This window comes from Mastigoproctus giganteus, chromosome 4 (assembly GCF_048544385.1).
Source record: "Mastigoproctus giganteus isolate SK-2022 chromosome 4, ASM4854438v1, whole genome shotgun sequence".
Lineage (NCBI taxonomy): Eukaryota > Metazoa > Arthropoda > Arachnida > Uropygi > Thelyphonidae > Mastigoproctus > Mastigoproctus giganteus.
This window is the reverse complement of record NC_143578.1, coordinates 188,920,388-188,936,735: the sequence shown is the minus strand read 5'-3', so window position 1 is coordinate 188,936,735 and position 16,348 is coordinate 188,920,388. Positions and strand designations below refer to the sequence as shown.

The 16,348-nt window shown below is 39.0% G+C and overlaps 1 protein-coding gene across 2 annotated transcripts in view; it reads right to left on the bottom strand.

The window, feature by feature from the left end:
* LOC150087272 (F-box/WD repeat-containing protein 4) overlaps positions 1-13,691 on the bottom strand; it is a 113,488-nt gene extending 99,797 nt beyond the window's left edge. The window contains exon 1 of one of the 2 annotated variants that reach the window (XM_090371930.1): positions 13,352-13,691. In XM_090371930.1, coding sequence (XP_090228056.1) covers positions 13,352-13,563 — 212 coding nt within the window. In that variant the 5' untranslated portion in view covers positions 13,564-13,691. The remainder of the gene's footprint in view (positions 1-13,351) is intronic. The other variant, XM_090371931.1, reaches the window with a different exon arrangement.
* Positions 13,692-16,348: the final 2,657 nt, after the last annotated feature.

Here is a 16,348-nt window from a genome sequence, read left to right as displayed (position 1 = left end):
TGACTTTCGATAGTAACAGACACCCCTTCTCCCCTACTAGTCTGGTCTCAAACCGTTAAATCAAGGGTTTACTGTATCACTCTGGATAAGGAAGATGCATATTTTCGTTATCATTATTTTTGTGCATTTAGTTTTCATATATTAGAGGTCAGATTGCAATACTGAAAATTACACTGGCCTCCAGCCCACCGGGGTTCCCCCGGTAAGTCTTATGGCCAGTCCACCTCTAATCTTAGCATCCAATCAGATTTGTCAGATGAGATTACACCTCAACAAATTCATGTTGTGACTACAGTATAACTGCTCTCCTGCTTCGATGGTCCTATACTACTTCTTTAACCAGTGACTCAATTATTCTCCCTGGAATAGCAGTTAAGTTAACGGGTCAATAATTACTCATATCACCCTTTGAAACCCTTTTTGATTTGGGAATACATTCACACATCTCCAGTCCACAGGGACATTCCCTAAATCTGAAGACACTGTACTTTCATAATTATGGCTAAAAGTTTGCTTGCCTCCTTTCCTGAGTCCCTGAAACATTGGATAGATCCCATCCACCCCCAGTGTTTTTCTTATGCTTAGCTTTAACAATTTCTCTTCCACTTTCCTCTCAATTATCACAAAATATTCAGCTCAATATCTATCAGTTTAGATAAACTTTTAGCAGCTTTATCTCTAAAAAATGCACGTGGTGTGCAAATGTAGTTGCAAAATATGTTGATGATCCTGTTCAGCAACCTGAGCAGGATCATCGACAGTTAAAATATTCATATATAGCAGACAATTGTGATTCAACCCCTTCCTTCTAGTGTTCAGATAAATAAAGAGATACCCCTGCTGATTTTCTTTGCATTCTTCAATAGAGACTTCTTGTAATCTGCCTTAGCTTGCCAAACCTGTTTTATGACTTGATTGCAGACTAATTTATATCTAGTCTAGACCTCAGTATCACTTGATAATTTATATGCATACTATGCACTTTTTTCTCACCCAGAAGTCTCAATCAGTTCATCTGATATCCATTTAGGTTGATGTAGTAGTAGTGGCATGTGCTGCAAGAAAGCAAGTGTATGAACTTATGCAGCATCAGCAAATAAAAAAAAATAAAAATAAGAAAAATCACACCATTCCCTCCAAATGATGAATTTGAGGATTGCTCAAAACATCAAAGGAAGATATTGTGGGGATTTCAGAGAGGTGGTGTCACACAGATATAAGGAATGCAGAACTGGAATTTGGGGAGTACAATGTCTACAGAAAGGATAGACAGGACAGGATAGGAAAGGAGGAGGGGTTATGCTATTAGTTAAGAAATACATAAAATCCAAGGAAGTGAAGCAAGTTGACATTGCAAGACAGTGCAGTGTCGAGTCAGTTTGGTGTGACAACACTGGGAGATCAAAATTGAGAGTAGGAGTATGCTATAGGCCTAATGACTCTGATGAGTATAATAAGAAACTGTACAGGGAAATAGTGGGCCAGTAAATCAGAGTGTCTTATAATGGGGGATTTTAATTTCCCAGAAATTGACTGGAATTTGGGGGCTGGTCACTCACACACTAGCAAGGCTTTTGTGGATTTGTTGGATGATTGTTTTCTATATCAACATATTCGGGAGGCAACTAGAGGGAGTAATACTCTTGATTTGATTATCAGTAGTGATTCTTCATGCATTAAGAATCTGCAGGTAAATGAACCACTAGGTGGCAGTGATCACAGTGTGCTGAAGTGGGATTTACTCAAAGAGGTAACTACCATTAGGGGTAAAGGGAAGGGTTATTGCTTTTGTAAAGGCGACTACGATGAACTGAGACAGTATTTAAATTCTATACAGTGGGACCAACTGATGATGTTACCAACAGCAAATTCAAAATGGGAAGCATTCAAAGAACTTATCTTGGAAGCTACTAGGCTTTACATACCAACTAAGAAATATTGTTCAAGGTTTAGGCCTAAATGGATGTCAGATGAACTAATGAGACATATGGCAGAGAAGAAAAATGCATGGGATACATACAAATTAACACGTGACACAGAAGCCTATGATAGATACAAGTTGATCTGTAACCAAATTACAAAGGAGGTTTGGCAGGCGAAGGCAGATTACGAGAAATCTTTGGCAAGGGATGCAAAGAAAAACAGCAAAGAGTTCTTTACTTATGTAAACTCTAGAAGGAAGGGGATGAATCAGATTGGTCCACTTGATATCGATGGGTCAACTGTTGATGATCCTGCTCAGGTATCTAAAAAACTGAATGAATATTTTGCATCGACATTCACACATGAGGAGTTATTCAGCGAGGGGAATGCCAGAGGTGTATTCAACTCTGGCAGTAAGCTAGAGAATCTTGTAATAACTGAGAGTAAAGTGGAGGAGAAATTGTTGAAGATAAATACAAGAAAGGCACCTAGGGTGGATGGGATCTATCCAGTTATATTAAAGGAGGCAGCAAAGGAAGTAAGCAAACCCTTAGCCATAATTATGAGAGCTTCCTTGGACTCAGGGGAAGTACTCATGGACTGGAGATGTGCAAATGTGACCCCAATTCACAAAGGAGGACCAAAGGGCGACACAAGTAATTATAGACCTGTTAGTTTAACTTCTGTTCCTGGAAAATTAATGGAGGCACTGGTTAAAGAAGCACTGCAGGATCATCTAGACAAGACTTCGGTTATAGCTCAGACATAGCATGGTTTTGTTAAGGGGAAGTCTTGCGTGACCAATTTGATTGGATACTATGATGCAGTCAGAAAAGAACTGGATGCAGGGAATAACTTTGATATTATATACTTGGATCTTAGAAAGGCTTTTGATACTGTTGCACATGGAAGACTGCTGCAAAAATTGGAGCAGTGCGGCATTGGAGGCAAACTGCTGCTATGGATAAAGGGGTGGTTGAAGGGGAGAAGACAGAGTGGTAATCAGTGGACACTGCTCATCGTGGACTAATGTTATTAGTGGAGTCCCACAGGGTTCAGTATTGGGTCCATTATTGTTTTCTGTATTTATAAATGATACTGATGATGGTATATCAAGCTTAATGTCCAAGTTTGTAGACAATACGACGGGTGGCAGGGTTGTCAAGGACACTAGTGACACTATGCTACTGCAACAGGATCTGGAAAGGTTGAGCAGATAGGCTGAGAGGTGGCAAATGAAGTTTAACATTGACAAATGTAAAGTACTAAATATGGGAAACAGCAACCCCAGAGCAACTTATCAACTCTGTGGTACTACACTGACAGTGGTAGAGAACGAAAGGGACCTGGGGGTGGTTGCGTAGGCAGTTATGAAGTTTTCTGAGCAGTGCGGACAGGTTGCAAGAGTAGCTCATGGTGTATTGTCGATGATATATAGGAATTTTTCTAGCAGGGATAAGGAGGTGATTATTCCCTTGTATAAGGCAATGGTCAGGCCACACCTAGAGTACTTTATACAGGTCTGGAGGCCTCATTTCAAGAAGGATGTAGAGATACTGGAACGAATACTGAGAAGGGCAACAAGATCAGTGAATGGAACAAAGGGGTGCTCTTACGAAGAAAGGCTTAAGTTTTGCAAATTACAGTGTCTGGAGACTAGGCACCAACGAGGTGATCCGTTAGAGGTGTATAAAGCCTTGAATGGTTTGAACATGCTCAATGCTGATGGGATTCTTAGTCTTGCTCAGAATAATCACCTGAGGGGGCACAGTTTCAAATTGAGGAAAGACAGATGTAGAATAGACGTGAGGAAATTTGCCTTGAGCCAGCGGATGGTTGGTTGGTGGACCAGACTTCCATCCCTTGTTGTGGAAGTTGATAGCCTAAATAAGTTTAAGGCTCAGCTGGACAGGTATTTCGAACTAACAGAGGGGTGAAGTGGAAGTGGTTATTTTTAATTTATTTATTTATTTTTTTATTTTTTTTTTTTTTTGGCTGATGCTGCATAAGCTTGCTTTCTTGCATAAAATGCCTCTCCTAATGCTAATGCCTGTCCAGTTCCTCCTTAAATTTATTCAACGTATCAACTTCCACGACAGATGGAAGTTTGTTCCACCAATTAACCACCTGCTGGCTAAAGGCAAATTTCCGCACACCTATTCTATATCTGTCTTTTCTTAATTTGAATTTATGCCCCCTTAGGTTCGTAATCTGAACAAGTGGAAGGATCCCATCAGAATTCAGCGTGCTCAACCCATTCAAGGCCTTATAGACCTCAATCAGATCACAGCGAAGGTGCCTAGTCTCCAGCCACTGCAATTTGCAGAACTTAAGCCTCTCTTGGTAAGAGGATCCCTTCACTCCCCTTGCCAATCTTGTTGCCCTTCTCTGTACACGCTCAAGCAAATTGACATACATCCTAAAATGAGGCCTCCAGACCTGTACGCAGTACTCAAGGTGTGGCCTGACCATTGCCTTATACAGAGGGACAATCACCTCCTTTTCCCTGCTAGCAAAATTTCTATTTATCATTGACAAAACCCCATGACCTGCCCTGGCAGCCTGTCTGCATTGTTCAGAAAACTTCATATCTGACTACACAATTACTCCCAGGTCTTTTTCATTTTCTACCACCTTAAGTGTAGTACCACACAGTTGGTACTTTTCTCTCGGGTTATTTTTACCCATATTCAGTACTTTGCATTTGTCAAGGTTAAACTTCAGTTGCCACTTCTTAGCCCATCTGCCCAAATTTTCCAGTTCCTGTGGCAGTAGCACACTGCCATTACTGTCATTAACAACCCTGCCAACCTTTGTATCATCTGCAAACTTCGACACTAAGCCTGATATACCTTCACCAATATCATTGATAAATGTACAAAACAACAGTGGACCCAACACCGAACCGTGTGGGACTCCACTAATAACATTAGTCCACGAAGAGCAGCACCCATTGATTACCACCCTCTGTCTTCTCCCACTTAACCATCCTTTTATCCATTGTAGCAACTTACCCTTAATACCATTCTGCTCCAATTTGTACAATAGTCTTCCACGCTCAACAGTGTCAAAAGATTTCCTGAAATCCAAATATATGATATCAAAATTATTTTTTGCATCCTGTTCCTTTGTAACCACATCATAATAACCAATCAAATTTGTCAAACAAGACTTTCCCTTAACAAACCCATGCTGTATCTGAATTATTGCTGCAGTCTTGTCTAGATGATCCTGCAATGCATCTTTAACCAGTGAATCCATTATTTTACCCGGAACAGAAGTTAAACTGACTGGTCTGTAATAATTACTCGTGTCCCCCTTCGATCCCTTTGAATTGGGGATACATTTGCGCATCTCCAGTCGGTGGGAACCTCTCCTTATTCCAAGGATGCTCTCATAATTATGGCTAAAGGTTTGCTTAGTTGCTTTGCCTCCTCCTTTAATATAACTGGATGGATCCCATCCACCCCAGGTGCTTTTCTTATGTTTAACTTCAACAATTTCTCCTCCACTTTGCTCTCAGTTATTACAAAATCATTAAGTACCCTGCTACAATTTGATAACCTTCTGCCATTTTCAAACCGTAATAATTCCTCATGTGTGAATGTAGATGCAAAATACTCATTCAGTTTGTTTGCTATCTGAGCAGGATCATCAACAGTCAATCCATCGATGTCAAGTGGACCAATCAAATTCATCCCCTTCCTTTTAGAATTTATATAAGTAAAGAAATCCTTGCTGTTTTTCTTAGCATCTTTTGCCAAGGATTTCTCGTAATCCGCCTTCACCTGCCTAACCTCCTTTGTGACCTGATTACAGACTAGCTTATATCTGTCATAGGCTTCTGAGTCGCTTGATAATTTATATGCATCCCATGCATTTTTCTTCTCTGTCACGAGTCTCATTAGTTCATTTGATAACCATTTAGGCCTAAACCTTGAACAATATTTCTTAATAGGTATGAAACTTTTAGTAGCATCCACGATTAATTCCTTGAATGCCACTTAGAATTTACTGTTGGTAACATCGTCAGTTGATCCCACTGTACAGAATTTAAAAACTGTCTGAGACCACTGTACTCACCTTGAATAGTATCTCTTAGCTGGTATTAAAAGCCTAGTAGCCTGAATGATTACTTCTCTGAATGCTTCCCATTTAGAAGTGGGACCAACTAATGCTGTTTGTAACATCATCAGTTGGTCCCACTAAAAGGAATTTAAAACCCTTCTAAGACCTTTACAAAATCTCTTCCTTTGCCCTTGACAGTAATCAAATCTTTGAGTAATTCCCACAATACACTATGATCACTGCCACCTAATAGGTCTTATCTTAAATAGTACCTTGCATTTTTCAATGTTAAACTTCAATAACCCCTTTTCAGCCCACTGCGTAATTTTGTTAGATCTTTATGCACTAGCATGCCCTTTTTACTGTCAATAAACATCCTGCCAACCTTTGTATCATCTGAAAACTTAGACAATAAGCCTGATATACCTTCATCAATATCTTTAATAAATACTGAAAACAGTAAGGGGAGCCAAGCACTGAATACTGAGGGATTCCACTAATAACATTTACCTAAGTAGAGCAGTGCCCATTAATACCCACCCATCTTCTGCCACTCAACAATCCCTTTAATCCAGGCAGTAATTTAGCCCTAATGGGAGAGAGACTCTAATTTGTATAGCAATCTGTTATGTGGGATAGTATCCAAAGCTTTTCAAAATATAAGTGTATGATGTCAAAATTTTTTTGCATCCAGTTCCTTTGTTACTGGATCATAGTATCCAATCAGATTGGTCAGAAAAGATTCCAAGAATGCCCATTAAAATGCATCACATTACTGTGACTGCAGTATAACTGCTCTAAGTCCTGCGTTACTTCTTTAACCAGTAACTCCATTATTTTGAATGAAACAAAAGTGAAGCTTACAGGTCGGTAACTACTCATATCATGCTCTGATGCTTCTCTTTGTGAATTGGGTTACATTCACACATCTTCAGTCCACTGGGACCTTCCCTAAATCCAATGATGCTCCCATGATTATAGTTAAAGGTTTGCTTATCTCTCCTGCTGCTCCCTTAATATAACTAGATAGACCCCCCATCTCCCCTCAGGTACCTTAATTATCTATAGTTTCAACAATTTCTCTTCCACTTTCCTCTCAGTTATCAAAAATTATTTAGTTCCTTGTAATTTTATAAACTTCTGGCATCCACATCCTTAAATTTCCTCATGTGTGAACATAGATTCAAAAGATCTATTTAGTTCGTCAGCAACCTGAGTAGTAGTACATCAAATTTTAAGTTATCTGTGTAAACACTCATGAATATACAGTTTAACTACTGGCAGACATTCTGTAATCCGATGTGATGGTCTAATCAGCAGAATTTTTGTCTTTTTTTTTCCTTATGGCTAAACAGATGTCATGTATCCATTTTTGCTGTGTGATAAGATCAGATTGTAATATGTGTTATTTGTAGTATGAGTTTGCCAATCATATATAAAATTACTAATCAATCAAAACATTATGACCACTCCCATGTTTTAGTAATTGTCTATTCTACCCTGCCAAGTAGCACATGTCATGGTGTGAACCAGTAAATGTGATACTGTAAGTTCATGACATATGGTCCATACACTGACTGACAAATGCTTGATGAACACTGGAAAGAGATGTGATCTGATGGACTTCGAAAAAAGGGATGATTGTTCAGTACCAGTGGAAGGGTGGCAGTATTACGGAAACTATGAATCTTGTGGGCTGTTTGCAGAGTACTGCAGTTAAGGTAAGCCGCCCTACCATAGAATAAATAAATACATACATGGACTTCAACTAAGGGATGACCAGCAGTGTTTCCAAGATGACAATCCAACAAATCTTCCTTTGTATGCCTCAGGAGTAGGCACTCAAGGTAACCTCGTTTACACCCACCCATTGCCTAAAGTTTGCATCTGAATGGCATCATTGGGCCATTAGAGCATGAAAAAACTGTTTATGATAAATCATATTTCCTGATATGCCCTGTGGATGGTAAATGGAGAGTACTACGACAAACTGCAAAGTGGAATCATTCTGATGTCCTGGTTCAACAGAAACAGGCAGGTGGTGTTCCCTTCATGGTGACTCTCTTCCCACAGGGCATAGGTGTGTTCCAGCAGGATGTGCCCTGCCATTGTTTGTAAGTAGTTCGTCGAACACAGAAGTGACTCTCGGTCACTACCTTGGCCAGATCTGAATCCTGCAGAACATCTTTGAGATTACATGAATCAACAGATCCAGCATTTGGATTTCCCACGACAGACTGTCATCTGATGTGATGGTTTAATCAGATCACACAATATACTCTGTAAAGGATGCTACTGACACAATCCTATTAACATGGTACGACATACCTCAAAGCAATGTTGAAAGGCTTTATAGAGTCCATGCCTTGCTGTACTGGTAGCAACAGGAGGATGTACCCTCTATTAGGTAGCTAGTCAATGTTTTGACTGAAATAGGTATGTTATCTGAATATATTTTCATGGCAGTGTGTGTGAGACCGCTCTCAAGATATTTAAAAATACATTAAAAAGGATAGGTTCAGAAGGAGTACCCTATAAAACACTTCTAAAAACAGTGAATTTCTTTGCAGGCTGATTATCATTACTGACCGCAAATTTTCGGCATGGTAGATAGCTTTGCTTAAATTTGTCTACTTTACCTGATTCCATAACCATACAATTTTTAAGGCAATAAGGATACACTGATCGTGTCATATGGTGTCTGTAATTCTGCCCAGACATGACAGGAAGGGGTATATGTTGAGAGCCTTGTCAATCAGTTTTCCACTGGAGAAACTGTGCAAAGATCATGGGATAGAATTTTTCACAGAATGGTCTGTGCTTAACAGGAGAGTCTGTTTTTACAGAGATAGATTACACTTTAAATATAAGGGGGTGTAAGAGTTTTTGCTGATGCTATCAAGGCTGTGCTAGATTAGTCAACAAACTGCTAGCTTAGGTGGGGATATACAAAATAATAGAATAACTAGAACTGCAGGCAAAGGATGCATTGCTTCTATTAGAACAGCCTGGAAAGCAAGGTGTTGGGAATTTCAAGCCCTGCCATGGGTCATCATGGAACAAGTAAATACATGGGCTGTGTTAGGGTAACTAAGAATAAGATGCATGTGTACTTGCATGTACACTAATACTAGGAGTATTGTAAATAAATTTGAAGAATTTGAAGTACTGATCCAGCCATCAAATGCAGACATTCTAGGGGTATCGGACACATGGGATGCAGAGTTTGAACATGAGTACAAAAAAGACAAACAGGACAGGGACGGGGGGGGGGGGGAGAATGATTATAATCTTAGTTAAGAAACATTAAATTAAGGCAGCAAATCCAGTCGACATGAGTATAGCCAGTGCAATGCTGAGTCAGTTTGGTGTGACATAAGCACTGGGAAAATGAAAATGAGAGTAGAAGTGTGTAATAAGCCTAATGACTTTGATGAGTATAATAAACATCTATAGAGAGAAATAGATGTCGGCTAGTAAAGCCTTTATAAGATATTCTGTATCACCTGATAAAGTATCAGGTGATATAGAATATCTTATAAAGGCGGATTTTAACTTTTCGGACATTACTTTTCAGTAATGTCTGAAACTTATGGGTTGATCATTCACACACTAGCAAGAGGTTTTTGGATTTATTGGATGACTGTTTTCTACAGCAGCACGTCAGAGAAGCAACAAGAGAAAGCAGGCCTTGATCTGATTATCAGTAGAAATTCTTCAAGCATTAAGAATCCACAAGTAAAAGACCCACTGGGTGGCAGTGATCAGTGTACTAATGTGGGATTTATTTAAAGACAAAACTATTGTCAAGGATAAAGGCTTTTGCTTTAATCAGGGTGACTACACTGGTCTCAGACAGTTTTAAATTCTATGGAGGAGGAAACAACAGAAGGTGTTACCAGCAGCAAATTCTATATGGGAAGCATTGAGGAAACTACTTATAGAGGCTAACAGGTTTTTCATACTAAGAAATACTGTTCAACACTTAGACCTAAATGGAAGTCAGGTGATCTGAGGAGACTCGTGGCAGAAAATAAAAATGCATGGGATGTATATAAAGTATCAGGTGATACAGAAGACAATGGTAGATATAAACTAGTCTGTAATCTTTAAGGTGGTAGATGACTTTCATCAACCGGTGAAACACCACCACTTTGCTTATTGGAGGCTTGAAGTGGTGAAACCCATGTTTAGTCTCTAGAGCAAAGTTTCCAGCATCCCCCTCCCCCCATACTTCTCCTTCAATCCATGCACGGTACTAAGTACTATAGGTTTTGATACCTTTCGTGTTTGGGGTTTTCATAAAAAAAAAAAAAAAAAAAAAATCAAGTAACAAAGGAGGTTAGGCAAGCTAAGGCATATAATGAGAAGTCTCTAGCAGAGAAAAGCAGCAAAGACTACTCTGCTTATATTAACAGTAAAAGGAAGAAGTTAAATCACTTTGGTCCACTTGACATTGATGGTCTAACTTTGATGGGCCTGCTCAGGCTGCTGGCAAATTGAAAGGCTATTTTGCATCTACATTCATGTATGAGGAGTTCTTAAGGAAGAGAAACAACAGTAGTTCATAAATATCTAACAAGGAGTCAAATGATTTTGTGATAACTGCGAGGAGAGTAGAAAACAAATTGTTAAAGATAAATATAAAAAAAAGGCATCTGAGGTGGATGGCACTGATCAAATTATGTTAAGGGAGAGAACAGAGGAGGTAAGCAAACCCTTAGCCATAATTATGAGAGCATCTTTCAATTCAGGGGCATTCCGTATCGACTGGAGATGTGCAAAAGTATCCCAATTCACAAAGGGAGGATCAAAAAGGGAAATGAATAATTACAAAACTGTTACCTTCTGTTCCAGGGGAAATAATGGAGTCACTGGTTAGAGAAGTAATGCATGACCATCTATATGAGAATGTAATTGTACAGTAGTCACAGCAAGCATTTGTTAAGGAGCAATCTTGCCTGATCAATCTGATTGAATGATATGATGCAGTAACGAAGGAACGGCAGCCAAAAAATAATTCTGATATCATATACTGTATTTGAATTTTAGAAAGCTTTTGATACTGTTGCACATAAGACTGCTGTTTAAATTGGAGAATTTAAACAGCAGTCTTATGTGCAACAGTATCACTAATAACATTACTCCATGAAGAGCAGTGTCCATTAACAGCCACTGCCACACGGCAGTGGCTATTAATGGACACTGCTCTCTATGGAGTAATGTTATTAGTGAAGTCCACATGGTTCAGTGCTGTGTCTTTTTTGTTTCCTATATTTAATAATAATACTGATGAAGGTATATCAGGCTTAATGACCAAGTTTACAATGATACAAAGGATGGCAGTATTTTCAAGGAATGCTACTGCAACAAAATCTAGAATTACTAGGAAGATGGGCTGAGAAATGGCAATTGAAGTTTAACATTGACAAATGCAAGTTACTGTATATTGGTAGCAGTAATCCCAGATTAACTGTGTGGTGCTACACCTAATTAGTAGTACATTTAAACTACACATAGGGTAGCTGAAATTGAAAAAGACCTGGGGGTAAGTGTGCAGTCAGATATATGAAGTCCTCAGGGCAATGCAGACAGGTCAGCAAGGTTGATAAAGTGATGCACTGTAGCAGGCTGCACATTGCCTTGTACAGTGCATCATATGGAGGCCTCCCCTGTAAAAATATTTTTACAGGGGAGACCTCCATAATTTGGAGATGTACAAATAGCTTTCCTTTTAACAGAGTTGAGATCAGAGAGCAAAGTGAGCAATGGCAAATATGACTTCTGTTCAGGGAAAATAATGGCATTAGTGGTCAACTAATGCCATTATTTTATTACAGGTATTACAGGATCATTCTAACAGGAATATAATTATATGTAAAGTATGCCATGCATTTGATAAGGGGAGATCTTATCTAACCAATCTGATTAGCTACTGTAATGCAGTAACAAAAAAAAAAAAAAAAAAAAGTATACAAAAAAGAATTCGGACATCACTTATCCATATTTCAGTATATCATTTACCACTCTTCCGTGGTAAATGATATACTGAAACAAAGAACCAAACAAACTGGGGGATGCTATGAATAAAGGGATAATTGAGTGTCAGAAGACAGAGAATAGTTATAAATGAACACTGCTCTTCCTAGACTAATGTTATTAGTGATGACCCTAAAGGCTCACTTCTGGGCCCCCCCTTGTGGTTTCTATATTTATTAACAATATTGATGAAGGCATATCAGGCTTCTTGTCTAATTTTTAAGTAGTTAGCATACTGGTTAGGCAACAGGACCTAGAAAAATTTGACAGACTGATTGAGACATGGCAATTGAGGTTCAACATTGACAAATGAAAAGGTACTGGAAATTTGCAAGAGTAATCCTGGAATAACATACAAATTAGGTGGTATCACACCCAAGGTGGCAGAAAATGAAAGAGGCATAGGGGTAATTGTGCAGTCAGATCTGAAGTTCTCTGAGCAGCACAGGCTGCTAGGGCAGTTCATAGGGATTTTGTCAATGATATTCAGAAATTTTACCAGCAGGGTTAAAGATTGCTCTGTATAAAGCAACAGTTAGGCTGCATCTTGAGTTCAATATACAGGTTTGGAATCCTATTTTAAGAAGAATGTGATTCTGTTGGAATGGGTGCAGAGAAGAGCAACAAGATTAGTCAAGAACATAAATGGGTTCTCTTAACATGAAAGACTTCAGTTCTGAAAACTGCAAAGTTTGTAAACTTGGCAACTGTCAGGAGACCAGTTATTAAGGCATTAAATGGATTGAGTAAACTAAATTTTGGCTGTAAAGTTGCATTTCAATAAACATAAGGAAGAATCAGAAAATTATTAGAGGGTATAGACAAATATTTATTTTTTTCGTTAAACTTTTACGTTTTTACTTTAAGTTCATTCTACAGATATAGCTGTATAATGTGTATAAAATGATATATATAATTATACTATATCAATGGATGCCGCTACTATAATAAAAGAGTTACAGTGGCGGCATCTATTGAAAAAAAATTGAGCCAACTTGGCCGCTAAAATGCAAACTTAAAACACTGGCTTTCCGACTCACAGTGGGCCAAATGACCACGCTTAGCCGCTAACGATAGCGTGAAATACATTTTACAGACACAGGGATATTGGATGCTTATATTAACTTTTGAACATTAGAGAAAATATTTAAAACTTAAGCTCCTTCAAGGCTTTCCTTTAATTTTGAATCGTCAGCTGAAAATTCTTCGTTATTATTAAGAATTCCTCAATAACATAATTGGGAATGTGAGAAAAAAGGATATAGAAATAGAAGCCAAACAGTTTTACACCCTTTAAATCGATGACTTAAATTTCTATTACCGGTTTCGTATAGCATCCGAAAACTGGTTAGTTGATATTACGTTTTTGCTTCTAGGAGTCCATACAAAATCTTGAGAAATAACTGCTCGTAATCGCCGACAGACAACACACAGCCTTCCCAGAGTCTGATAATCACAAAACGATAACACATCATAAAGCACATCAGGTGGGAGTGATAAAAATGAACTTCCTCGGTCTTCCTCTAAGGACATTTCTGACGCTGCAAAGTTTATAGATGCAGGTGGAAATAACTAAAGGAAATGGTAATTTATCAAACGCTTTCTGATTTCTTCTTGACATGTTTACATACACGAATATCAAACTACTAAATATTTAAAGATGAGAAAGACCGCCATTTTGCATATACTAATATACTCCATCATGAAATGAAATGCGCACGCGTCATATGTGGGGAAAATAAACAATTAAAATCCTCCTGGCGTACAAATCTAAAACTTATAAATCGGCTGGTTTTAGCATTAGTAGAGGCATATGAGGCAAAAAGCAAGCATCAGGAAAAAAAAAAAAAAAACAATTCACACATCCGTTCACTCTAAACGTTCGTCAAGTTCCACCTTGAACTTATTTAAGCTATCAACTTTTTTCCACAACTTCAACTTCTTTAAGTAAGGAAATTTTACCAAAAGGTTTCCGGACTACAATTTAATAATTAAAATACTAACATATGAAATGAATGAATCTCCTTTTATTTAAAAACAGTTTCGTTTATCAGATATTTCAGGGAATTCTTTTCCAGGTGGTCTCCCTCAGGTATAATTCGAAGGAGAAAACAGAGAGTAATCAATGGTAATCAATGGACACTGCTCATCGTGGACTAATGTTATTAGTGGAGTCCCTCAGGGTTCACTATTGGGTCCATTATTGTTTTCTGTATTTATAAATGATATTGATGATGGTATATCAAGCTTAATGTCCAAGTTTGCAGACGATACGAAGGTTGGCAGGGTTGTCAAGGACACTACTGACGCTATGCTGCTGCAACAGGATCTGGAGAGGTTGAGCAGATGGGCTGAGAGGTGGCAAATGAAGTTTAACATTGACAAATGTAAAATACTATATATGGGAAACAGCAACCCCAGGGCAGCGTATCAACTCTGTGGTACTACACTGACAGTGGTAGAGAATGAAAAGGACTTGGGGGTATTGTGCGGCAGATATGAAGTTCTCCGAGCAGTGCAGACGGGCTGCAAGAGTAGCTCATGGTGTATTGTCAATGATATATAGGAATTTTTCTAGCAGGGATAAGGAGGTGATTATTCCCTTGTATAAGGCAATGGCCAGACCACACTTAGAGTACTGTATACAGGCCTGGAGGCCTCATTTCAGGAAGGATGTAGAGCTGCTGGAACGAGTACAGAGAAAGGCAACAAGATTAGTGAATGGAACAAAGGGTGCTCTTACCAAGAAAGGCTTAAGTTTTGCAAATTACAGTGTCTGGAGACTAGCCACCAGCGAGGTGATCTGATAGAGGTGTATAAAGCCTTGAATGGTTTGAGCATGCTCAATGCTGATGGGATTCTTCCTCTTGCTCAGAATAATCACCTGAGAGGGCATAAATTCAAATTGAGGAAAGACAGATGTAGGATAGACGTGAGGAAATTTGCCTTTGGCCAGCGGGTGGTTGGTTGGTGGAACAGACTTCCATCCCTTGTTGTGGAAGTTGATAACCTAAATGGGTTTAAGGCTCAGCTGGACAGGTATTTCGAGCGAACAGAGGGGTGAAGTGGAAGTGGTTATTTTTTATTTATTGATTTATTTTATTTTATATATTTATTTATTTTTTTTTTTTTTTGGCTGATGCTGCATAATCTTGCTTTCTTGCATCAAATGCCTCTACTAATGCTAATGCTAATGCCAATAATACCCAATATCTGGCGATTCTGTCATTTCTGGAGCATTTCTGGATATATTCACAGTACCATCAAGAAGTCCAGCGAAACCAGGTAAAAATATGTTTCACTTGCTTTCCTAATGACAATCCGTCAGAGACTTGCTTGCTAGCTTTACTATTGACAGTTACTCAGAGCCGGATTTAGGCATCATGGCCCTCCAAATATATATTATAGATTTTATAATCTATAGAAATGATTTTAGATTTAATCGTCATAAAAGGAAAGCATGTGGATCATGGACATCGAAAGACCGTGATCCAGCAAGACCACACTTGTGACGTACATACACTGGGCTGCCACTTTATTAGGTAGACCTACCTAGCAGATATTTGGCCTCCTTAACCTTCAAAACAGCCCGAATTTGTCTAGGCATGGATTGAACAAGATGCTGAATACGTTGTGGAGGAATGGAGTACCATGCAGACATGACTGTGTCACGCAGTTCCTTGAAATTCAACGGAGGTGTAGGCCTGCAGCGAATAGTCCTTTCCAACTCATCCCAAAGATGTTCAATAGGATTGAGATCCTAGGAATCAGCAGGCCACAGCAGCAAGGAAAAGTTATTGTCTGGTTCATGTTACTGGAACCATTCCATAGTGATTCGAGCTTTATGCACCGGCGTAATATCCTGGTGGAAGTAACCATCTGACCGAGGATAAAGCGTCAACATGAACGAATGCACTTGGTGAGCAACGATTTTTAGATACAATGTGACATTCAGATGTGAATCTATGGGTATCAGTGGACCCACGTGTGCCAACAAAACATTCCCCACACCATAACACTGCCCCCACCACCTTGCACACAAGTCGTCAGACATGACGGTTCCATGGATTCACGTTGTTTTCGCCAAATTCTGAGCTTTCCATCAAGTGATGCACCAGGAACTTCGACTCGTCAGACCAAGCAACTGTTTTCCAATCCTCGATGGACTAGTGCTGCTGCTGTTGCTGTGCCCACAGGAGGCGTGCTCTCTTGTTCTTCATTGATAACAAAGGTACGCGGTGTGGTAGCCCACACCTGTAGCCATTGTAGTCCATTCGCGACAAAGTGCGACTAGTGGTCTGTTACAATATTTTGTTCT